The sequence below is a fragment of the Phyllobates terribilis genome, unplaced genomic scaffold, assembly GCF_046119375.1.
Source record: "Phyllobates terribilis strain yellow unplaced genomic scaffold, ASM4611937v1 Scaffold_1__5_contigs__length_1240528914, whole genome shotgun sequence".
NCBI lineage: Eukaryota > Metazoa > Chordata > Amphibia > Anura > Dendrobatidae > Phyllobates > Phyllobates terribilis.
Window position 1 is genome coordinate 734,118,821 of NW_027362761.1, and position 25,885 is coordinate 734,144,705.

General features: G+C 43.5%; 1 protein-coding gene across 2 annotated transcripts in view; it reads left to right on the forward strand.

Moving 5' to 3' along the window:
- Positions 1-25,885, forward strand: part of FKBP8 (FKBP prolyl isomerase 8) — a 65,298-nt gene that overhangs the window by 16,341 nt on the left and 23,072 nt on the right. For both annotated transcript variants that reach the window (XM_073686380.1, XM_073686381.1), the window contains exons 3-4: positions 19,027-19,196; positions 25,776-25,864. In XM_073686380.1, coding sequence (XP_073542481.1) covers positions 19,027-19,196; positions 25,776-25,864 — 259 coding nt within the window. The remainder of the gene's footprint in view (positions 1-19,026; positions 19,197-25,775; positions 25,865-25,885) is intronic.

Genomic DNA, 25,885 nt, shown 5'->3' on the forward strand with positions numbered 1-25,885 from the left:
AAATTCTAACATCAGATCTTCAGCAAATGTTATCTTCAGCAGTAATTACTCCCGTGCCAGAAGCAGAGTGTTACGGATCCGGGTGGTGGAACCTCTGTGCTGCTGTGCAAATGAGGGACCAGAGGGGCGTAACTAGGTATCATCTCGGACCGACCAAGGTCGTACGGCGGCTCAATCGACTCCGTGACCAGGGAAGGACCGAGCAGAGGGACCAGGTGCTACTCTGGGGACCGACCTTGTATGAGAGCAGGTGACTCCCACGGGTCAGAAGGCAGGGACTGACCGGTGCAGCAGAGGAGCACGGCAGGCAGGCTGACAGGTGATCCGGGCAGACGGACTGGCAGGCACGGCAGGTTGCAAGCAAGAGCCTCCAGGTAGACTGGCTGGTAGGCACGGCAGGTAACAGGCAGGTGCTTTCAGGTAAGCGGGCTGGCAGAGCCCATAGACATACTGGCGGACTGGACTGTAGACAGACTCTCGGGCTGGAGAGTAGACAAGTAGGCGGGCTGGACTTGTAGTCAGGCTGGCGGGCTGGACTTGTAGTCAGGCTGGCGGGCTGGACTTGTAGTCTGGCTGGCGGGCTGGACTTGTAGTCTGGCTGGCGGGCTGGACTTGTAGTCTGGCTGGCAGTGGGACCTGAGGGCTGAAGCAGAGTATAACACACAAAGCTACAACCTTGCACGGGCACCTCCATATTGAAGGAGGTGCCTTTTATAGGGGAAGTTCTCCGGCTATTGGCCGGGGACTTTTTAGGACGGCGCACGCGGTCCCTTTAAGAGGGAGGGAGCGCGCCCAAAGCACAGAGCCGGGGAGGCTACGTGCACCAGCAGCAGCTGCAGGGAGGCCAGAGGACGCCGGAGCTGGACCGCGGCTTTAAGGGGGGCGGCGTCTCTGCCGGGCAGGAGGCAGAGACGCCGATGCTACACAGAGCAGGGCAAGGGACATTACTCAAGATTGTTCCTGGTAAAAAAAACAAACGGAACCCACCGGGTTATCAAAATGGAGTCTGTAAAACCCACAGTTCCTCTGATCGGGAAAAACTTTGTCATGTCTACCATAGACCTAAAAGATGCATATTACCATGTGCCCATCTACCCAGATTACCAGCGTTATCTGAGATTTGCTATCTCTCTGTATCAGACCGTATGCCATTTTCAGTTCAGGGTCCTTCCCTTCGGCATCTCCTCAGCACCCCGGACCTTTACAAAAATCATGGCGGAAGTAGTTGCATTTATCAGGGAAGAAAATACCTACATCGTCCCTTATCTGGACGATTTTCTCGTCACGGCTCCTTCTTCCTTTCTCAGAAACCAACTTCAATCAGTCCAACAGATCCTGGGATCCTTGGGCTGGATCGTAAATCGAGAGAAGTCAGACCTTACCCCATCAACTCAAAAGGTCTTCTTAGGAATTCTCTTGGATTCTCAAAACCAAAGGTCCTTACTGCCAGCGTTCAAACGGTTAATTGTGAGATCAAGGATCCAGGTAATAAAGAGCCAAAAGACTGTTTCCATAAGGTTTGCCATGTCGGTCCTGGGGTCGATGACTGCGTGCATTCAGGCGGTCTCCTGGGCCCAGGCTCATACAAGAATCCTTCAGAACTTTATCCTTTCTCCCTGGGACAAGTCTCCAGAGATGCTCAACTCAAAAATATCTCTTCTCCACCATGTGAAGGTATTTCTCAACTGGTGGCTCAACCTAGGAAATTGGACCAAAGGGATTGCTTGGATTCAGCACCCGATCTCTTCTCTAACAACGGACGTCAGCAAAAGAGGTTGGGGAGTAGTCATATCCCAGAAGTCCTTCCAGGGAATCTGGCCTAAAGAGATTGGTGGCCAATCCTCGAATTTCAAAGAACTAAAAGCAGTAGAGGAGGCCCTAAAGGCAGCAGGTCCTATTCTCCAGGGAACACATGTCATGATTTATTCAGACAACATGACAACCGTGGCCCTTCTTTGTCATCAGGCCAGTACATGGTTCAAAAGACTTTGAGAAGTCTCGGCAAGAATTTTTCTCTGGACAGTAAATTATCTCCTGTCTCTATCAGCCCTTCATCTAAAAGGCACCGACAATATTCAGGCAGAATGGAGAATGGAGCCTCAGTTCAAGGATGTTTCAGCTGATAGCCAGGTAATGGGGACTCCCAGGCATAGACCTGTTTGCAAATCGACAGAATACAAAGGTGAATCGATATTTCTCCATAGACCCCAGGGAGAATCCTACAAAGGTATATGCATTTTCTCACCCATGGAGCTTCAGGTTGGCCTACACATTCCCTCCAATTCCATTACTGCCGAGGACCTTGCAAAAAATCAGAGTGGACAAGGTCAAAACCATTCTGATCGCCCCTCTATGGCCGAAGAGAAGTTGGTTTGGGGCTCTGAACCTTCTAAACCCAGAAGGCCCTCTTATCCTGCCTCCGGATCACGATCTAATCCATCAAGGTCCGATATTTCATCAGGTTCCCCACAGTTTATGCCTGGCAGCCTGGCTTCTGAGGCCTTAATCCTGAAAGCAAAAGGGCTCTCAATGTTGTAATAGACACCCTGCAGAAAAGCAGGAAACCGGTCACTAATGCAATCTATTTAAAAATATGGAAGACCTTCTCTACGTGGTATGGTTCTGCTCCTATTGATCCCTTTCACCCTGATATTGCCCGAATACTGGATTTTTTACAGGACGGTCTATCTAAAGGGCTAAAACCCAGCACCTTGAAAGTCCAGATTTCTGTTCTAAGTTCATTCTTTGACCAAAACCTGGCTGACCACCGGTGGATAAAGAGGTTCATAACAGCAGCCTCTAGAATATGCCCGAGAAGGCCCATCGTGGTTCCTACCTGGGACCTAAATATAGTTCTAAAGGGTCTAACTATCCCTCCCTTTGAGCCTATGACCCAAACTCAGATGGACAAATTATCTTAGAAGGCAGCTCTGTTAGTAGCAATAACAGCAAGAAGAGTTGGCGAGATCCAGGCCCTTTCCATCAGGGAGCCTTATCTGAGAATCATGGATGACAGAATAATCTTCCGCCTAGACCCTTCTTTCCTTCCAAAAGTATCATCCCATTTTCACATGTCCCAGGAGATAATTCTCCCATTGTTTTGTCAAAATCCCAGAGACAACAGAGAATCAGAATTCCATTCTCTAGATGTCAGAAGAATCATCCTTTACTATCTACAGCAGACATAGCCTTGGAGGAAGGATTAGAATCTTTGTCCAATACTGGGGACCAAACAAAGAGAAGAAAGCCTCCAAGAGTTCTCTAGCTAACTGGATTAAAAAAGCAATCACGGAGACGTATAAAAGTCAAGATCTGCCTCCTCCAGTGTTGCTAAAAGCTCATTCCACCAGAGCCATGTTTGCCTCATGAGCTGAAAGGGCCAGCGCTTCCATCGAGCATATCTGCAAAGCTGCTACTCGGTCCTCGGTCCATACCTTTACCGAGCATTACAGATTAGATTTGATGTCTGTAAAAGATTTAGCCTTTGGCAGAAAAGTTCTGCAGGCTATAGTCCCTCCCTAACCATTTTCTTTGGTATTACTCCTGTTGGTGCTGTCATGGAGAGGATTAGAGAAAATAGAATTAGACTTACTGGTAATTCGGTTTCTAAGACCCTCCACGACAGCACGGGTAATTTCCCCCTCTATAAAAACTCTATGTTCATTTAAATTCCTTGGTATTAATAAATATTTCAAGCATTCATACTGTGTGGTCCTTGGAAAAACACTGAGGTTAGAGGGAAGGGGAGGGCTATTTAACCTCTTGTTTCCTGTCCCTAATTAGGATGGGGAGGCAACCTCCTGTTGGTGCTGTCGTGGAGGGGATTAGAAACCTAATTACCGGTAAGTCTAATTCTATTTTTATTAGATCAAGGTTACGCCCACATACCTCCCTTTGATGAGCTCATATGGGGGCTGGTCGTGGAATGTGCTAGGTCTTTTAGAATTTTATGAAATCCCCAACTTTCAGGATATCTTCGCCCCTGGAGGTCCCAGGTGGGAGATATCATGGTCATGTTTCCGATCACAATTTTATCTTTCTATAGAGATGAAACACTGCAAGGATAGCATCATCTTGGAGCACTTAATTAAGATTTCGCCATTAACCCCTTCAGGACCCAGCCTATTTTGACCCAAAAGACCTTGGCATTTTTGTCAATTCTGACCAGTGTCCCTTTACGAAGTAAAAACTCTGGAACACTTCAACGGATCCTAGCGATTCTGAGATTGTTTTTTCGTGACATATTGGGCTTCATTTTAGTATTAAATTTAGGTTGATTAATATTTGCGTTTTATTTGTGAAAAAATCAAAAATATGGGAAAAAATTTGAAAATTTTTCAAACTTTGAATTTTTATTCTACTAAACCAGAGAGTGATGTGACACAAAATAGTTAATAAATAACATTTCCCACATGTCTACTTTACATCAGCTCAATTTTGGAAAAAAAAAAAAATTTTGGTAGGAAGTTTGAAGGGTTCAAAGTTCATCAGCAATTTATCTTTTTTCCAGCAAAATTTACAAAACCATTTTTTTAGTGACCACATCACATTTGAAGTCCCTTTGAAGGGTCTTTATGACAGAAAACACCCAAAAGTGACACCATTCCAAAAACTGCACCCCTCAAGCTACTCAAAACTACATTCAAGAAGATTATTAACCCTTCAGGTGCATCACAGGAACTAAAGCCACATGGAAGAAAAAAATGAACATTTTTATTTTTCTAACAAAAATTTTCTTTTAGCCTAAATTTTTTAATTTTCACATGGGTAACAGGATAAAATGCATCCTAAAATTTGTTGGTCAATTTCTCCTTAGTACACTGATACCTCATATGTGGTCATAAACCACTGTTTGGGCACACGGCAGGGCTCAGAAGGGAAGGAGCGCCATTTTACTTTTTGAATGGAAAATTAGCTCCAAAAGTCAAATTGCACTCCTTCTCTTCTGAGCCCTGCCATGCGCCCAAACAGTGGTTTATGACCACATATGAGGTATCAGTGTACTCAGGAGAAATTGACCAACACATTTTAGGATGCATTTTATCCTGTTACCCATGTGAAAATTAAAAAATTTAGGCTAAAAGAAAATTTTTGTGAAAAAAAAAAAAAAGTACTTTTTTGTTTTCACAGATCATTTTGTGAAGCACCTGGGGGTTCCAAGTGCTCACTATGCATCTAGATAGGTGCCTTGGGGGGTCTAGTTTCCAAAATGGGGTCACTTGTGGGGGAGCTCCACTGTTTAGGCACATTAGGGGCTCTCCAAACGCAACATGGTGTCCGCTAACAATTTGAGCCGATTTTCCATTCAATTTGGTAGCGGACACCATGTCGCGTTTGGAGAGCCGCTGTGTGGCCAAACATTGGAGCTCCCCCACAAGTGACCCCATTTTGGAAACTAGCCCCCCCAAGGCACCTATCTAGATGCATAGTGAGCACTTGGAACCCCCAGGTCCTTCACAAATTAATCCGTAAAAATAAAGTGTTTTTTTTTTTCCACTTTTTCATTTTTATGAATCAATTTGTGAAGCACCTGGGGGTTCCAAGTGCTCACTATGCATCTAGATAGGTGCCTTGGGGGGTCTAGTTTCCAAAATGGGGTCACTTGTGGGGGAGCTCCAATGTTTAGGCACACAGGGGCTCTCCAAACGCAACATGGTTCCAATTTGTTAGCGGACACCATTGTGTAGTGTATGTCAGGTTGGTGTGCGGTGTGGTATATTGTAGTGTATACAACACACACACACACACACACACACACACACACACACACACACACACACACACACACACACACACCAACCTGACATAGCCTCCTAAGCTTAGTACGCCCTAGACTGGGATGAGTGGGACGGGCGAGACATTTTGTGTGCTGTGTGCGTGTGTAAAAACAAAATCGAAACTTTATTATAGTGTGAGTGTACGTGTGTGCTTGGTGTAACCTTCTGCAGTCACGTGTGGGGGCTGTCAGGCGTAGGGGGGGGCTGAAGAGATGGAGGAGCCAGCAGCTGCAGCAAGGGGGGTGATCACTGGGGCAGGAGCCGGCAGAAGCAAGGGGGGTGATCACTGGGGCAGGAGCCGGCAGCAGCAAGGGGGGTAGGAGGCCGGCAGCATCAGGGGGGTGATTACTGGGGCAGAAAGGGGAGCAGGAGCCAGCAGCAGGGGGGTGATCACTGGGTTTGCGGGGGGGGGGATGATCACTGGGATGGGGGGGTGAACACTGGGGACAGGTGGGGGTGAACACTGGGGACAGGTGGGGGTGAACACTGGGGACAGGTGGGGGTGAACACTGGGGACAGGTGGGGGTGAACACTGGGGACAGGTGGGGTGAACACTGGGGACAGGGAGGTGAACCCTGGGGGGTTGAACACTGGGGACAGGGGGGGTGAACACTGGGGGGGGGGTGATTATTGGGAGGTGGGGGGTGATATCACTGGGACTGGGGGATGGTGGGTTTGATCACAGGAGCAGGGCATTTACACTGAGCCTGCTGCTGCTGTGATCACAGTCCACCGGCTGTCAGAAGGAGAGCAGCAGCCGGTGGGAGAGGGAGCAGAGGGGGTGGAGGGGGGGTCAGGGTGGAGTGGAGGGGGGGTCGGGGGGGAGTGGGGGCAATACTACCTGATGCAGATCAGCGGCGGCAGCAGAGGGTCCACGGGGGGGGCAGCAGCAGAGGGTCCACGGGGGGCAGCAGCAGAGGGTCCACAATGGCCGGCACACGATCCATGGATGGGTAGGAGCTGGGCAGTTGCGGCCATCATGAAAAACTCCCTCCACATCTGATTGGGGCTAGTATCCATGTGACGCTAGCCCCCCAATCAGATCTGGGGGGGGGGGGACAGAGGTGACACTCCCCCCAGCCAATGGCTGATGCTGTAAGCATCAGGCCATGCCCAGATTTAAATATTACACCAATTTTCATTGGTGAAATATTTAATTCATACCGATTGGCAGTTTCACTAAAAGTGAAAATGAAACAGCCAATCGGAGGGGTCCCAGGCACGGGGGGGGGGTTAATCCGCCCCCCGGGGGGTCGACTTCAGGATGTCCAGTTGCAGTAGCAACTGTGAAACCTGAGCGACCCCGCTCGCAGGCGCTGCAGGGGCTCTTTCCCTCCATGTCACAGACGCTGTGACATGGGTCGGGAACGAACTGTTTTCCATGTCACAAACGGTGTGACACGGGTCGGGAAGGGGTTAAGTATGGAACTGGAGGTGGGAATCTTCAAGAAATGTGGATCGCATTACCATACCATAAATCTAATACATAAGATGTGGCAGAAAATCAAGCAGATTAGGGGGGATAGCTCACTTCACTAAGTTTTCACCTACCTGAGATAACATCTATTTTCAGGAGTTCAGTAATATGAAGGGGTTTGGTGAGTGGAAAGAAATGGGTATTGGCCTGATCTATCAGTTGATTTACAGAGGGAAGCTTAAATCATATGAAATGTTGCAGGGGGATTTCAATTCCCAAGGCTAAACCTCTTTCAATATAAACAGGTTCAGCATGAATTTCAGACCCAAAGCAGAAGAGGGCCTATTGGAATACAAATAGATCTGATGCTAGATTTTCTACTTAAAAACAGAGGAACAAAAGGGGCAATATCTAAAATGTATTGAGACCTGCTGCACGCCTTTCTTGGAGGACACCCTATCAAAGCTAGAAGGAAGTGGGAGACAGACTTGGGAGAGATAAACGACGATAGGTGGGAGTCTATTCTAGAATATATACCCATGTTATCCATGAGTGAGCCTGGGAGAATGTCACAGCTGTATGTGATCCACAGGGTGTATAGAACCCCTGATATGTTATTTAAAGCAGGGTTGAAGTCTAACTCCGACTGCCCAAGGTGCTCACAATCTCAGGCAGATATACTGCATATGCTTTGGCATTGTCCTAGATTGTCCTCCTCTTGGATCGTAGTGTTAAACCGTATTGGAATGGTGTATAGGTGTATTGTCCCTAGGGACCCACTGACATGTATATTAGGGTACGTTGAGGAAATAAAAACAGACTACATGACCAAAATAGCAATAGCGAGATTGTTTGCCAGAAAATTGATTGCAAAATATTGGATTAGAGAGGAGCCCCCGTCCAGACGCGAATTCATTGCCCAAACGAACTATATAATTCAACTTAAAAAAAAGTATTTACACCAAAACACCAAGAGGAATAAGCAGTAATACTTACATAAATTATGGCAGCCATGGTTGGATAGGATTAATTAGAGTAACACCTATATACACTCCCTGACAGAAGTTGTCGCTTATCCATGTTAAGTAAATAAAAGCTTATAACCTGACGTTAAATTCCTCCATTGGTTTAATAAATTACTCTTTTGAAAGCTAAAACCCTCCCAAATTTGGTTTCGGTTAAGAAAATAAATTGGCATCAATGCTGAAATATTGATCATTTAATGAACACAGAATGGTCAGATTTTGGCAAGACAAAAGTTTTGTCGCCCACAGAAAGTAATGTGTTATTCAAACAAATAATTATCTTAAAATACAAATATATGTTGCATAATATTGGTGAATGAAGTTGTGGTGCTATTAGAGTCATATTTAATATTTTGTGTGACTTCCATGTGCTTGAAGGACTGCATCCATGCGGTTCAACAATGATTCATACAATTTATTAATGAAGTCATCAGGAATAGCAGAGAATGCCGTCTTACATGCCTCCCAGAGTTCATCTAGATTCTTTGGTTTTGTCTTCCAAACTTCCGCTTTCATCCTACCCCAAACATGCTCAATGATATTCATGTCTGGTGACTGGGCCGGCCAGTCCTTGAGCACCTTGATCTTTTTTTGCCTGGAGGAACTTTGTTGTAGCGATGGATGTATGAGATGGAGCACCATCCTGCTGCAGAATTTGACCCCTTTTATGATTTGGAATGTAAGAGGTAGCTAATACTTCTTGATATTTTAGGCTATTGATATTGCCTTCCACCTTGCAAATGTTTTGCACACCCCCATACTGAATGTAACCCCAGACCTTGATCTTTCCACCACCAAATTTAAACGGTTTCTGGGTGTATTTTGGATCCATACGGGCTCCAGTAGGTCTCCTGCAGTATTTGCGGCGGCGGTGGTGTAATTCTACTGAAGATTCATCAGAGAAATCCACCTTCTGCCACTTTTCCAGCATCCATCTGTTTAGCAGGCTGTGGGACTTTGCAAATGCCACACGTTTTTTTATTTGCCTTTTGTTTAGTGCTGGCTTCTGGGCACTGATTCGACCATGGAGGCCATTTCGAGACAGAATCCTACAAACTGTTCTAGTTGACACAGGGACTTGAGGTGACCAGGCCTGTTGGAGCTCTGCTGCAGTGGAAGAGGGGCTTGCTTTGGATTGTCTAACCAACAAACGTTCCTCCTGAGCAGTTGTCTTGCGGGGTCTGCCGGACCTGGGCTTGTCAAACACATCTCCAGTCTCTTCAAATCTTTTTTTAATTCTTTGTACTTGACGCTGAGACACATTAAAGATGCCAGCCACCTCTGCAGTGGATCTGGTCTTCAGCCTCTTGATAATCAAGGCTTTGGTCACAGGGCGGATTTTTGGCATGTTGTCAGAGCTCAAGTTGCAAGGTCTGGGGTGCTGGGTTTCTTTCTATACACACCCACTAATTAACCGATCATTTACTGAGCACTGGTGAGGATGTAAACTAGGATTGGGTGCATTATATGACCAGGCGACAAAACTTTTGTCTTGCCAAAATCTGACCATTCTGTGTTCATTAAATGATCAATATTTCAGCATTGATGCCGATTTATTTTCTTAACCGAAACCAAATTTGGGAGGGTTTCAGCTTTCAAGAGTAATTTATAAAACCAATGGATGAATTTAACGTCAGGTTATAAACTTTTATTCACATAACATGGATAAGCGACATAACTTCTGTCAGGGAGTGTATATACTACTGTAGAGTAAAACTCTTGGTAAACTGTATGGCGGAGTGGAGAGGAAAGAAGAAATGGGGAAGAGAAGGAAAGGGAGTAGGGGAAGGGAAGAAAAGGAAAGGAAAAAAGTGGGGCTGGGGGAAGTAAAATAAAAATAAAAAAAAGAGAAAGAAAGGTCTTCATGCGTAGGGGTGTGTGGTAAGGGAAGGGGGGGAACTTACTGTAATATTGTAAAAAGGAGTATTGTCATGTAATATCTGTTCCAAGTTTTGTTATGTTTAATAAAAATTTATCTGATTTAAAAAAAAAAAAAAAAAAAAGATGGCATCATCTATCTGACCAATATTAAGTTGGAGGTGTTCAGCCGAACTTTCAATGATGCAAGTGAATGCGTTATGTTCGTCCCTTCACTACAACGCCGAAAATATATCTCCCATAATATAGCGTATCACTGCAAAACCCAATATTTATCATTGACCACTGGCTCCAGAGTGTCTGAGATAAATCCTTTGAACAGAGGAAGCCCCTGTACTTCTCCGCCTCTGAGAACACGAATCCTAGGCTTGTTTGCTGGTTCTCATCATATCCCCTGGGGTAATTACATGTTCACAGCAGGTGGTCCGAATTCAATGGAGGTTGAAATGTCATCTCTTTCTCACTAGTTATTAATCCCATGTGTTCAATGTGAGGGTGATATGTCCCCTCTTCGGAGATGTCTTTGTGGATTTTACAGTTTTCTCTACGACACTCTATATTTTGCTGCTCTCAGATTATATAGCAAAAACCTTCTGACAGATTCACTGTAATTGCAAATAAATCTGGCCCCTTTATTTTTATTTCAGTTTGTGGAATGGTCCTGGATATGTTGGCCGGTATGATTTACTACTGACTGTGATCTAGTTTTAAAGAATAACTAAACCTTCGTAATGATTTTTCCTATTTTTTTGTCCTTATAGTTACAAGCAGGTTGGCGGGGGTCTGGGTGCTAATTTCCCCACTGATTTGCTATAAATCTCCCCAGAGAGATGTGTGCAGCTCAGGAGATGGGAACACACAGCTCCAGACTGACCATGTCACTGATCGGGGTATGGATTCAGTAGTGCGGTTAGGCTTCATAACCTCTGTTTTCTACTGAATGTGCACTCCGGACTGTGTGCGAGCTCAGCCAGGCACTGTCTGCTCTGCTGTACACCTCTTGGGTTCATTGGGAGTTGGGTCAGCGGTGAGGGGCACAGCCTCCGGTCCCCACAGATCTGCTTGTAATTTTAAAGGAAATCTGTCACCCCTTTGAAGTTATCAGACCTCTAATATGGGCATATAGATTATAGAAATGTAACTGGGCCATATTACACTTCTGATTGCAGAGAAATCTCTTTTTATTCAATCCTTTTTTCTAGGCTTGGCATCCGGGGGATGCCGGGAGGAAGTGGGAACCACTATAGGCGCATTGCGCATGCGCGGGGAAGTTCAGCTCTAGACTGCACATCGCAGTGCCCTGTGACGTGCAGGGGAGGGGGTGGGGGATATTTAAATTAAGCATATAGGTGGGCATTTCTTGGCGTCCCCCGGATGCCAAGCCTAGAAAAACGGATTGAATAAAAAGAGATTTTTCTGCAATCAGACCTGTAATATGGGCCATACAGGTAAGTATAGATTTACATTTCTATAACCTATATGCCCATATTAGAGGTCTGCTAGCTCCAAAGGGGTGACAGATTCCCTTTAATGACAATACATTACAAAGGTTAAGTTACTATTTAAATTATTTTCTGTTGTGGTCTAAGACTCTGCATTGGAAATTAGGGAAAATATTTAGTGGGAAATTGTTAGACATCATGAGAAACGTGAATAACCCTATTAGGCTGTGTGCCCACGATGCGTTTTTCAAGCGTTTACGCTGCGGAATTTCCGCAGCGTAAATGCTTGGGAAACGCATGGTAAACCTTCCCCCATGGTCTCCAATGCAATTCCGCACTTTCAATGCCCATACTGCGTATTTTTCCGCAGCGTTTATGCTGCTCTCAAAAATCCGCAGCATGTCCATTAATTTTGCGGACACACAGCATAATCGCTGCCATTGACTTGCATTAGAACGCGCCAATTCCGCAAGACTGCATCTGTACTTGCGTAATTGGCGCGTTCTAATGTGCGGATGGTACCCAAGTCTGGAGGAGAGGAGGAGACTCTCATCCACACCCAGGTACCATAGAATCTGTAAAAAAAAGAATTTAAAATAAAATATAAAGTTAATACTTACCTTCCGATGTCCTTCCGGTGTTTTGTCCACGCCGTCCGGTCTCTTGCAATGCTCGCGCTGTTGTGAAGGACCTGCCATGACGTCACTGAGTCATGTGACCTATCACATGACTCAATGACGTCACCGCAGGTCCTTCACACCACCGCGAGCATTGCAAGAGACCGGACGCAGCAGAGATGACACCGGAAGGTGAGTATAATTTTATTTTTATTTTTTTTTACCATTCTTATTCTTTTTTTTAACTATTACTTGGTCACACAACATAAATCCATGCCGGTTGCATGGATTTATATAGTGTGAACAAGTTGTCAAGCACTTTTCCAAGTGATGCTAAAATCGCTTGGAAAAGCGCTTGATAAACCGCATGCAGAAATGCATGCAAAAACACTTGACAAGCACTTCTACCTGGCGGGAAAAACGCATGTAAAAAACGCATGCGTTTTTCCTGCCAGGGAGAAGCATAAAAAATATGCAGCATTTCTGCATCGTGGGCACATAGCCTTAAGCTATGTTTACATGTTACGTATTTGCTGCTGATTTTGTTGCCGGACGTTCTGCACTTCCATTTTTTAGTTTCTGTATGTAAACAAAACCAAAGAAGTGGGCCGGCACACCTCTTGGTATAAGTGCAACATGTACAGTACAGACCAAAAGTTTGGACACACCTTCTCATTGAAAGATTTTTCTGTATTTTCATGACTTTGAAAATTGTACATTCACACTGAAGGCATCAAAACTATGAATTAACACATGTGGAATTATATACTTAACAAAAAAGTGTGAAATAACTGAAAATATGTCTTATATTCTAGGTTCTTCAAAGTAGCCACCTTTTGCTTTCATGACTGCTTTTCACACTCTTGACATTCTCTTGATGAGCTTCAAGAGGTAGTCACCGTAAATGGTTTTCACTTCACAGGTGTGCCCTGTCAGGTTTAATAAGTGGGATTTCTTGCCTTATAAATGGGGTTGGGACCATCAGTTGTGTTGTGCAGAAATCTGGTGGATACACAGCTGATAGTCCTACTGAATAGACTGTTAGAATTTGTATTATGGCAAGAAAAAAGCAGCTAAGTAAAGAAAAACGAGTGGCCATCATTACTTTAAAAAATGAAGGTCAGTCAGTCTGAAAAATTGGGCAAACTTTGAAAGTGTCCCCAAGTGCAGTTGCAAAAACCATCAAGCGCTACAAAGAAACTGGCTCACATGAGGACATCCCCAGGAAAGGAAGACCGAGTCACCTCTACTTCTGAGGATAAGTTTATCCGAGTCACCAGCCTCAGAAATTGCAGGTTAACAGCAGCTCAGATTAGAGACCAGGTCAAATACCACACTGAGTTCTAGCAGCAGACACATCTGTACAACAACTGTTAAGAGGAGACTTTGTGCAGCAGGCCTTCATGGTAAAATAGCTGCTAGGAAACCACTGCTAAGGACAGGCAACAAGCAGAAGAGACTTGTTTGGGCTAAAGAACACAAGGAATGGACATTAGACCAGTGGAGATCTGTGCTTTGGTCTGAAGAGTCCAAATTTGAGATCTTTGGTTCCAACCACCTTGTCTTTGTGCGATGCAGAAAAGGTGAACGGATGGACTCTACATGCCTGGTTCCCACCATGAAGCATGGAGGAGGAGGTGTGATGGTGTGGGGGTGCTTTGCTGGTGACACTGTTGGGGATTTATTCACAATTGAAGGCATACTGAACCAGCATGGCTACCACAGCATCTTGCAGCGGCATGCTATTTCATCCGGTTTGCGTTTAGTTGGACCATCATTTATTTTTGAACAGGACAATGACCCCAAACACACCTCCAGGCTGTGTAAGGGCTATTTGACCAAGAAGGAGAGTGATGGGGTGCTACGCCAGATGACCTGGCCTCCACAGTCACCAGACCTGAACCCAATCGAGATGGTTTGGGGTGAGCTGGACCGCAGAGTGAAGGCAAAAGGGCCAACAAGTGCTAAGCATCTCTGGGACCTCCTTCAAGATTGTTGGAAGACCATTTCCGGTGACTACCTCTTGAAGCTCATAAAGAGAATGCCAAGAGTGTGCAAAGCAGTCATCAAAGCAAAAGGTGGCTACTTTGAAGAACCTAGAATATAAGACATATTTTCAGTTGTTTCACACTTTTTTGTTAAGTATATAATTCCACATGTGTTAATTCATAGTTTTGATGCCTTCAGTGTGAATGTACAATTTTCATAGTCCTAAAAACACAGAAAAATCTTTAAATGAGAAGGTGTGTCCAAACTTTTGGTCTGTACTGTATGTGCACATTCACACTGTGGCCATTAACAAAAATAACCTAGGATAAAAATGGACAAAATACCCTGCAGCATGTAAATAATAGTACATATAAATAACATAGAGTACTTGGTTGACATTGTTTTGATAAAAAAAAAAAAACAGTAAAAGCCATCCCACCGCGACAAGGTGTACCAAATCAGGGCGGTTGTACCTCTCGTGTTAAACCTGTCTCTGTGCCAGCAGGCCTCTATAGACAGGGGCAGAGCAGGACCCAAACTTGACAGTGTAACCACCTGCCTGTGGAAAGCTATATAAACTAAATGCACAGCTCAAAAAAGGCATGCTGGCACATAGAGAGCTTTTACATTGGAGATAGGACCATCCTCATTGGGTACACCTTGTCGTGGTAGGATGGCTTTTACGCTTTCCTTTTATTAAAATAGTGTCAACTAATTGCCCTATGTTATTTACATGTACTATTACTATTTATTTACTTACTGCAGGGGATTTACTTGTTGTTTTAATCCTCTGTTATGTTTGTTAATGGCCACAGTGTGAATGTGCACCTACACATTGCACTTCTATATATGTTTTCCAGATCATTTCTTGGTTTTGCTTTAGTTTTTTTGTTCTTTGTACATACAGGTGCTTGTTTCCCCCTTTTGGGCTGGAAACAGTCAGGCCTGGGTCCTGCTCTTCCCCTTACTATTGAGACCTGCTAGCAGATAGGGAGGCTTTAAACTAGAGAGAGGACTGTCCAGATTGGGTACACCTTGTCGAGGTGGGATGGCTTTTACGCTTTTTTTGGTCAAAACAGTGTTAACTAAGTACCTATGTTATTTACATATACTATTTACTTACCGTAGGGTATTTGTATTTATCCTAGGTTAAGTTTCTGTAACTTGATGTAGTATTCCTAATGCAGAGGTAAATGTAGCCTTCTGCCACATGATACAGAACGGTCTGTTCTTACACCAGAGCTGCCCATTTCACAGCCCGTCAGTGGGATTCCTATTGTCCGATAACTGCAGATTGCAATCATATACGGTCATGTCAGTCAGGACAGGATATATGATATGATAGTAGAATTGTAATGAAGCAGTAATACCGGTGGAATGATCCTGTGCTGTGACTGAGGCATTTACTCCTTTTCTTCAGTCTATTATTCATACAGCGTTCAACTAATGAAGCGGAGGCGAATAATGCACCAGTGCTCCAGACTGCAGGTGAGCTGATCCAGGGACAGCAGAGGGAGTAGCTGTCAATGATTATTTCCATTCAGAAAGCCATTAATAGTTCGCCTGCCAGGAGTCTCCGCACTCTGCTATGATGCAGGGAATATATTAGCTGTCACCCAAGTAAAATATAGGAGGCCCAGAGGAAGCCATTACAGGCCAGGAGTGTGACGGGCGGAGGTGATTTACGAGATGCCGGAATAATCCGGCCAGCCAGTGAGGACATTGGCAGGATATGGGGAAATGGTGCGTAGTTAGGGACAGGTGAAGTGAGCAGCCTTAAATCTCCCTATTAAGCGTGCAGGTGGAATAACAAGGCTGCGGTTGGGGATCCCAGAGCTGGGAGCTCATTAGTAGTATAACCAGCATTTGCCAGGATACATGGAATTATGTACGATTTAGTGTCCTAGTGCTGAAGGCACAACCCCATGTATTACATTTAGAAATGGCATCCCATTACAAGCTGTAGGTGCATGTAGTACCATTTATATGGTGTAATTGAGATACTTAGGAGGCCGAGTGCACTGCGGGTCCTAGTGGAGGCTCACAGATAACCCTACACTGGGATATTAGAGCTTGCACATTTCCATGGATGTGGAATGCTGTAAGGTGGGGAATCATCACCTTGTCTGCAGGTAGCTGGCAGTAATCTAGTGTGTCTAGTTACAGGAAATGTGGCGTTCACATAGCGGCTTGTAGTCAATAAAGTGACATGTGCAGCACAAACTTAAAGGGAATCTGTCAGCAAGTTTTTGACACTTAGTCTGGGAGCAGCATGGTATAGGGTGAGTGACACCAGTGCCGCCCCCTGATGATGATTTGTTTGTGAGCAGTGCTAGAAGCTGTGGGGCAGAGATGGTGTCACTCACTGCTTTTATCTCCCCCTCTGACAATGTCGGTGTTGGAGATAAAAGCAGAGTGCCAGTGCTGCACTCGCCTCTCCTGCAAAGTCTATCACCATGGATCCAGGACATCTTCAAAGGGCTTTAATGTGAGAAACTTTAGTAAGTAACTGCATCGCAGTCCCCTGATGACCTCCTGCACCAGTAGGGGCAATAGACGATGCAGGGAAGTGACTGCAGCACCAGCCTCCTGTGATGTCCTGTTGGAGAGGAGTCTCAAACGTCACAGGAAGAGAATTAATAAAAAAAAAACCTCATATATGGCTCATTCAGACATCAGTATGAAATCAGAAATCCGTTTATATGCCAAAACCATGAGTGTCTCCAAAACACAGAACATGTGTCTATCTTTAAATTATAGTTTTTCTCTGTATGTTCCACTCCTGGTTTTGTCATTCAAACACTGATGAAAAATCACTGATGTGTGACTGAGCCCTTAGGATTAGCTGGATAAGGAGAAGTGTAGGGTATGGCATTATAGAGCTAATTACAAAAGTCGTTAGGGTGTAAAGATAGATATCTAGAAAGGACATTTTAGGTGCTGGACCACCCTTTAAAGATGTACTGTCAGACAACCTCAATGAAACAAGGTATACAAGAATATTTCAAATATGATCTGAGCATTACCTGTAGAGAAGTTTAATAGTTACATTAAAGGAAATCTGTCAGCAGGTTTTTGCTCCCTCTTCTGAGAGCAGCATGTTTTAGGCAAAGAGAAGCTGAATCCAATGATGTATCACTTAGTGTCACAACTACTGCACCCAGTAAACTAACAGAGTTCTTAGATGTAGAATGCAGCAGAGCTGATTAAGCTAACCCCACCCACACCAGGCTCCTGATTTACATAGGCTATTAAAAGTGAGCTGCCTATCACAGGAAGGGGGCGGATTCAGACTAGCATGCATGTGTTGCAGTAGTTGGGACAATGATGATCACAAGGTGATTAACACTTTCATTGTAAGTAAACAACACACAGCCTGACATGTGACACATCCTTGAAATCTGTTTTTTTAACCGTTACTTCTTGCTGTCCTCAGATTACATTGCAAAAACCTGCTGACCAGATGATTCCCTTTCTCTTATAAGGAGTCTAGTGACAGGGGAGGGTAAGCCCTTGACTGTTCCAGAGCCCTAGTGTTGCAAAAGACAAGTTTGCGGTATATCACTTAGTGAGACATAGTTGAATAAGTCGATGGCTTTCCTTCCTTTTGTGTCCACCTGCTTGAAAGTGAAGCATGTTATATACATAAGTGGTGCGGGGCATTTAGTGTATTGTTAATAGGAGTTCTCCATCATTATGAGTTATGAAGAGCAGATTGGAAATTCCATCACGCAGGGTGTAAGGACGCTGATCCCATGCCTGGTCTCCAAAGTCATGTATTTAGCTACCAGAAGTCTGGCATTCATTTACAGTCTGCATCGAATTTTAGAATTGATTTTGTGTAAGCGAAGCTAGAAACTTGATCCCAACACATTTCCTTGAGACCTGAATATCCCCAATTAAGTTGGTGTATGGTCTGTTCTGCCCCCTACTGGCCACCCCCGGTATACCATTTGTTTCTTTTTGAATATCTGTTCTTGTGAAATTACAGAAATACACTTAAAAAAAGATACCCACTCCCACTCCCACCCTCAAAATTGTTTATATGGTCATGTTGCACTCTGAAAGCTAAGTTCATCCACATCTTTACTTATGCAACTGTTATTCCCTAACTGAAAAATTGCTGTTTTAATTCATGTTCAAATTAGACTTAAAGGGGTATTCCAATCTCCAAGATTCTCTCCCCATATGTAGTAGATCTAATATTATATTACTTATTATTATTATTATTAGCAAATACCTCCAATTAGAAATGTAGTATAGTTTTTCTGATTCTTTGTCTCTCTCCTCATGTGCAGGCATTGCAGGACCTTAGGTATCCATGGTTACGTCCACTAGCAACTAACTGTCACTATATCAGTGGTCGTAACCATAGATACCTGAGATTCTGCAATGCCTGCACATGTGGAAAGAGACAAAGCGAATCAGAAAAATTAGACCACATTTCTAATTGGAGGTATTTGCTAATATTATTATTATACCTACTACATATTGGGATGGGATCCTGGAGATGGGAATACCCCTTTAAGTGCTGTGGGAGAGTCAGAGCACTTCCCGATCCTCTGCCTTCCTGGCTGTATTTTAAGCCCAGCCCCAGCTTCCTCTCTTTGACAACTATATAAGTAAAGATCAGGGTGGCAAATCGCTCCTGACAGATTTTCTTTTCATTTTAATTGTCTTTTCAAAGAACCGATAAATACAGCACATTAATTTCTAACAACTCGTAAGGTTTGTATAGACTACTATCTGGTTGTGAATAAATAAAAACAGCCGTCCTCTTGGCAGCTGTTGTTCCAGAGATCAGATTGATAACGTATTTAACCACTTTCTGCTGGATATCTGTAAAATAAACATGACCTTTTCACATTAATTCTTATACAGGTAATGGACTCCTGAAAAAGAAAGTTTTGGCTCCAGGCAAGGGTGCTGAGAGCAGACCAAGGAAAGGACAAGATGTCACTGTGCGGCTGAAGACCTCACTAGAAGATGGCAGCGTTGTAGAAGATGATGGCTCCCTCATGTTCACACTGGGAGATGGCGACGTCATGCAGGTAATGGTGTTTATAGGAGCAGGCTGTGTGACGTGATAAGACTTGGTCTTTGATCATCATGTATCCATGGGTCCCTCACGGCAGCCATTGCTGCTTTATCATGGAGATCTTGGCATCTACTAATGTGAACGCAGATGCACTAATCAGCCTGGGAAAACTTTAGATGGTTTACAATTCCGTTGTCACCAGCTGACTTGGTGTTAAACCATAGTCTATCAGTAAATATTTACCTGTCAGCGGTCATTTAATAGCCTGTTTATATAGGTAGATCTGATTTCAGACGCTGTAATACAGTATATCATTCAGTGCGCGTAGGCTGCAATGCTGGCACTGCTGCCAATAGTGACTACCGCATCTAGATGGTCAAACAGAGTGTGTGGGCTCCCTCTTTAACCCCATCGGCACGTTGAGCTCTTGATCATGTGGTCCTGATATTTGCCATGGCAGGTAACGGCCTTAAAGTCTTCCAGCTATAGTGGCCTGTTCAGAAGTTAGAAACATTTAGATGGTAAAAAATACATTTTTTTCATTCCCATTATGTCACTTTGCATTAATTCCTGAAAAGCACCTGAAGGGTTAATAAACTACCTGAAAGCAGTTTTGAATATGTTGAGGGGTGCTGTTTTTAAAATGGTATCACTTTTGAGGATTTCCAATAGGTATAGGACCCCCAAAGTCATTTCAAAACTGAATAGATCCCTAAAAAAAAAATAAGTTTTGCAGATTTCCTTAAAAAAAATGAAAAATTACTGCTACATTTTTAAACCTTCTAAAATGCTAACCATATAAATCAACATTTTACAAATGGTGCTGATGTAAAGCAGACATGAGAGAAATGTTATATAATTAATGTTTTTGTGTGGTATGAATATCTAGATTAAAGGGATCATCATTTAAAAGTTTGAAAATTGCAATTTTTTAATTTTTTTTGTCATATTTCTGATATTTTTAAAAATAAACACACAACTTATCGACCTAAATTTACCATTATCATAAGGTCTAATGTGTCACGAAAAAAATCTCAATCAGTGGGATATGTTGAAGCGTTCTAGAGTTATTACTACATAAAGGGACATGTCAGATTTAAAATTTTAGCCTGGTCATTAAAGGGTTAAATGAACACTTACTCTACTAAGTACTGTATTTTTCAGACTATAAGGGTATGTGCACACAGTGCGGATATGCTGCGGTTCTGACGCTGCAGAATTTCTGCACCATTACCGCACCCAATATGCAAATTAGGTTAATTGCGGTTTTGTCACGTTTTTCATGTCTTCATGTTGAAATTTGCAGAGTTTCAGAGAATAGGCTTTTTTTTAAACAAACTTTATTGATTATCATGTAGCGTTTTTGTGTGTTTCCGCTGCGGAAACACTATTGAAACACACATGCGGTTTTTACGCATGCGGATTTTCATCATCTAATGCAAGTCTATAGGGAAAATCTGCATGTGTTTCCGCAAGAGAAATTGACATTCTGCGGTCTGGAAAGACGCGCCTCATGTCAGTTTCCGCAGGGTGCACAAAAACGCATAGTGGGCATGGGATTTCTAGAAATCCCATCCGCTATGCTGTAACATCTGGCCGCTGCAGTTATGCTGCATAAACACGCGGCGTCAAAACCGCAGCAAATCCGCACTGTGTGCAGATACCCTAAGATGCACCTATTTTTTAGAGGCAGAAAATAGAAAAAAAAATGTAAGCAAAAAATGTGGTCATGATGAACTGTTATGAGGGAGTGGGTCTGCTGCTGACACTGTTATAGGGGTAATGTTCCCCATCCTGGTATATATGCCCCCCCCTTCCTGGTATGCATAGCACCCCTCATCCCCAACCTGGTATGTATGGCACCCCTCATCCCGGTATGCATGCACCCTATTCCCCATCACACTGCACACAAAAATATAAACGATAATACTCCCCTTCCTCCCCTCTGCTCCAGCGCTGCGATCTGTTCTGTTGCCAGTAGCTGATCTCGGCGCGTGAGCAGCACATGACTTCACTGCCATACGCCCTCACACAGTGAGATGAGCTGCCGGAATAGTCACTGCCGGGACGATGTAGTAGTGACTATTCATTCTCCTTAATAGCGGGCGCACACTGTAGCCGCAGCCGCCGGCTCCCGCAGCGGCTGGGCGATCGTGTGTGCCCGCTATTAACCCCTTTCTGACGTGATCAATAATAGTACGTTGCACTGGCCTGGGCCTATTGGACCAAGTTCGTACTATTACGCATCACGGGATCGCGCCCGCACATAAGTGGTGCTGGGCAATCGGCGCCGGGTGTCAACTGATTGTCACAGCTGACACCCGGTGCTATGTGCAAGGAGCGGTCCCGTACTGCTCCAGGCACATTAACCCCCCAAATAATGTGATCAAAGTCGATTGCAGCATTTCTGGGAGCAACGCGACGCTTACTTACCTCCTCTCCAGCGTCCCGCGATGTCTGTGCCAGGTCATGGTGACCCGATGTCGTCGTGACGACATTCGGGTCAACAGGCAGCAGAAAGGTACTTTGATCACGCTTAGTGCTCAATCAAAGTAACTTCTGCATGCAGGCTGAGATCCTGTATTGCATAGAGATGCTGCTGCTTCATCTCTATGCTACATAAGCGATCAGCCTGCAAAAAGTGAAAGTCCCATAGTGGGACAAAGTGTAAATAAAAGAAAAAGTATCAGAAAGTGAAAAAAAAAAGTCAAATAAATATTATTAACAAAAAAAAAAAAACAATAAAAGTACACATATTTGGTATTGCCACGTCCGGAACGACCTGACCTATAAAACTATCCCACTAGTTAACCCCTTTAGTGAACCCGGTGTAAGAAAAAAAAAAAAAAAAAAAGCAAAAAACGATGCTTTATCATACCGCCAAACAAAAAATAAAATAAAACCCGATCAAAAAGACAAATGTAAATAAAAAAATAAAAATGAAAACGTCATCTTGTCCTGCAAAAAACAAGCCGCTATACAGCTCCATTAGCTGAAAAGTAAAAAAGTTATAGCTCTCAAAATAAAGCGATGCAAAAAAAATAAAAAATATTTTTTTTCTATAAAATAGTTTGTATAAAACATAAAAAAAACAATATAAATGTGGTACCGCTGTAAACGTACTGACTCGAAGAATAAAGTTGCGTTATCAATTTTATCACATGCGGATTGGCATAAAAGAAAACAAAAAACAATTCCCGAATTGTTGGTTTTTGTTTATTCTGCCTCCCAAAAATCGGAATAGAAAGCGATCAAAAGATGTCACGTGCCTGAAAATGTTTCCAATAAAACAGTTAACTCGTCCCGCAAAAACAAGCCGTCACATGACTGTCGGCCGAAATATGGAAAAATTAAAGCTCTCAAAATATGGCGATGCAAAAACTAGTCTTTAAAAAAAAAAAAAAAAAGAAGCGCATTTTAGTGTATGACAGCGGTCAGTCATAAAAACCCGATATGAACCTGGCATCGCTGTAATCGCACCGAACCGAAGAATAAAGTCGTCTAATGACTTACACCGCATGAGAAACGGCGTAAATAATAAACTTTAGGGCTAGGGTTGCGCTAGGGTTGGGGTTGCGATTTTTTTCAAAAACCTTGTGGGGATTGCCTGCCATACACGAACGATCCCCTGCATGTTTTTTTTTGGGTGTCTAACAACCGTGAAACACGCGGGGCGGGGACTCGTCACTCGAGCACCCATGATACATGGTGCATACCCGAGTACCCGATACAAACTCAAGTAGCGAGCACTTGCGCTCAAGACGAATGACAACTTATTCAATATGATGATTTAATGTTATCAAATTCTGTGCCGTACCTCTGGGTTCAAAATGTTCACTATACCCCTTGATAAAATCCTTGAGGGGTGTAGTTTCCGAAATGGTGTCACTTGGGTGTGTCCACTGTTTCGGCGCATTGGGGGCTCTCCAAACGCGACATGGCATCCGCTCTCGATTCCAGCCAATTTTGCGTTCAAAAAGTCACAGACTGCTCCTTCCCTTCTGAACCCTGGTGTGCGCCCAAACAGTCTATTTTCCCCACATATGGGGTATCGGCGTACTCATGAGAAATTGCACAACAGTTTTTGGGGTCCATTTTCTGCTCTTACCCTTGTGAAAATAAAAAATTTGGGGCTAAAAGATCATTTTTGTGGAAACAGTTTCATTTTTATTTTTATTTTCACGGCTCCATGTTATAAACTTCTGTCAAGCACCTTGGGGGTTCAAGGCGCTCACCACACATCTAGATAAATTCCCTGAAAGGTCTAGTTTCCAAAATAGTGTCACTTGTGGGGGGTTTCCACTGTTTAGGCACATCAGGGGCTCCCCAAACGCAACATGGCGTCCTCTAATTATTTAAGCAAATTTTACATTCCAAAAGTCAAATGGCGCTCCTTCCCTTCTGAACCCTGCCGTGTGCCCAAACAGTGGTTTTCCCCCACATGTGGGGTATTGGCGTGCTCAGGATGAATTGCTCAACAAATTTTAAGGTCCATTTTTTCCTGATACCCTTGCGAAAATAAAAAAAAAAAAGGGTTCTAAAGTAACATTTTTGTGACTAAAGTTAAATGGTAATTTTTTTCTTCCACATTCCAAAAATTCCAATAAAGCTCCTGAAGGGTTAATAAACTTTTTGAATGTGGTTTTGAGCACCTTAGGGGTGCAGTTTTTAGAATGGTGTCACTTTTGGGTATTTTCTGTCATGAAGGCCCCTCAAAGTTATTTCAAATGTGATGTGGTCCCTAAAAAAATGGTTTTGTAAATTTTGTTGGAAAAATGAGAATTCGCCGGTCAACTTTTAACCCTTATTTCTCCCTAACAAAAAAAAAATTTGGTTTCAAAATTGTGCTAATGTAAAGTAGACATGTGGGAAATGTTGTTTATTAACTATTTTGTGTGACACATCTCTGATTTAAGGGCATAAAAATTCAAAGTTTGAAAATTTTGAAGCTTTCCAGAGTTGCCTCATAAAGTGACACTACATAGTTTTTTTTAAGGTTGAAGGAAAGCTAAGTCCATCTAGTTCAACCCATAGCCTAACATGTTGATCCAGAGGAAGGCAAAAAAAACCTCATGTGGCAAACACTAAGCTCCACATTGGGGAAAAAAATTCCTTCCTGACTCCATACGACAATCGGACTAGTTCCCTGGATCAGCGCCCTATCAAGGAATCTAGTATATATAACCTGTAATATTATACTTTTATTATGCAAGTGACCCCCAACTCTTATATTTGACAGGTCAGAATTGTAAAAATTGGCCTGGTCATTAACGTGCAAACCACCCTCGGAGATAAAGGGTTAAAGAGCATGAATATTCACTCCGCTCCACTCCCATGGGCATGGAGAGGAGTGATTATTCATGCTCTTTAATAGTCGGCACACCCGATCGCCCAGCCGCTGCAGGAGCTGGCAGCTGCTGATGACACTGTGCTCCCGCTATTAAGGTGAATGAATATTCAGTGCTCCACATGTCCATGGGGAGCAGTGAATATTCATTTTCTTTAGCAGCAGTCACAGTGTAGACTGCAGCAGGCGCCTCCTGCCTCCTTTGCCCCACTCCTGCGCTGCTGCCTCTTCCTCCCCACAACCCTCACCATCCACCGCAACAGTATAGTACATTCTTACTATAAGAGGTACTCCCCACGTTCCTCCAAAATTTTGGAGGAAAAAAGTGTGTCTTGTAGTCCGAAAAATAGGGTATATACTTTCTATGAGTGATTTTAAAGAACACATTGTAATCTCCCTGACTATTTTTCATTTGTGGTGGAAGATGTATTCAGTCTCTTCAGTTTTAAGGTGGCTTTCCTGTTTTTTGCAGTACAATGGTTCCTCAAGCTACAATATTATAACTTGCAAAACTAGTCGTTGAAGAAAATTTAAAAAAAAAAAGAAAAAATGAAGTGTCTTGATACGCTGCATACACCTAAGTGCCCACTGTAATATTAATGCCAAGGTGTGAATTTATTCATACATTTCCAGCAATAAGCCCGCGCAAAATGCACGTTGGGGCTGGTGATGTGCTACCCCACGTGGGAAATATGGGTAAGAGAGAAACTTGGATATGATGTTTTCCTCCATTGTATGCATCTGTTAAATAGTACAAGGATCCTCATTTTATACTTACCCATGAGACGCCATTATGATATTCTTTGCACCCAGCCCCTTTAATTCATATTGGCTCCATTGGTGTATGAGTTAGGGTGCATAATGGGGCACTAAGATCTAGTTAGGCACTGGCACTTTACGTGGGGTTTTTTTCCCAGTTTTTTCTCTTCCCACCCTTGCCTTTTGTGGGTAAGCATGTCCTTAGACTCGTGTATAACTACTGACTTTGTCTGTAATTGTGTCTATCTATGTATATGCCTATTTTTATATTTTTAATAACCTTTGTTATACTTAACAATGGACTATTTTCTCCATGTTGTTTCTAAGAATAGCAGGGGAACCGCATTATGCAAGTTGTAAGGAGATGCTGTAGAATAGTTGTTTCCTGAGAAGCTGGAAAGAGAAGAGCGCTAGCCTCTCCTGAAGACTCACAAAGTGTTCCCGGTGAGGAGATAAGTGACCCCTAATTCTTCTGTCTCTGTCTAGGCCCTGGACCTGTGTGTGCAGCTTATGGAGATGGAGGAAACCATACTTATTGAAGCCAATTCTAAATATTGCTATGGGAAGGAAGGCAGGTTGGTATCTCGTTACTTATT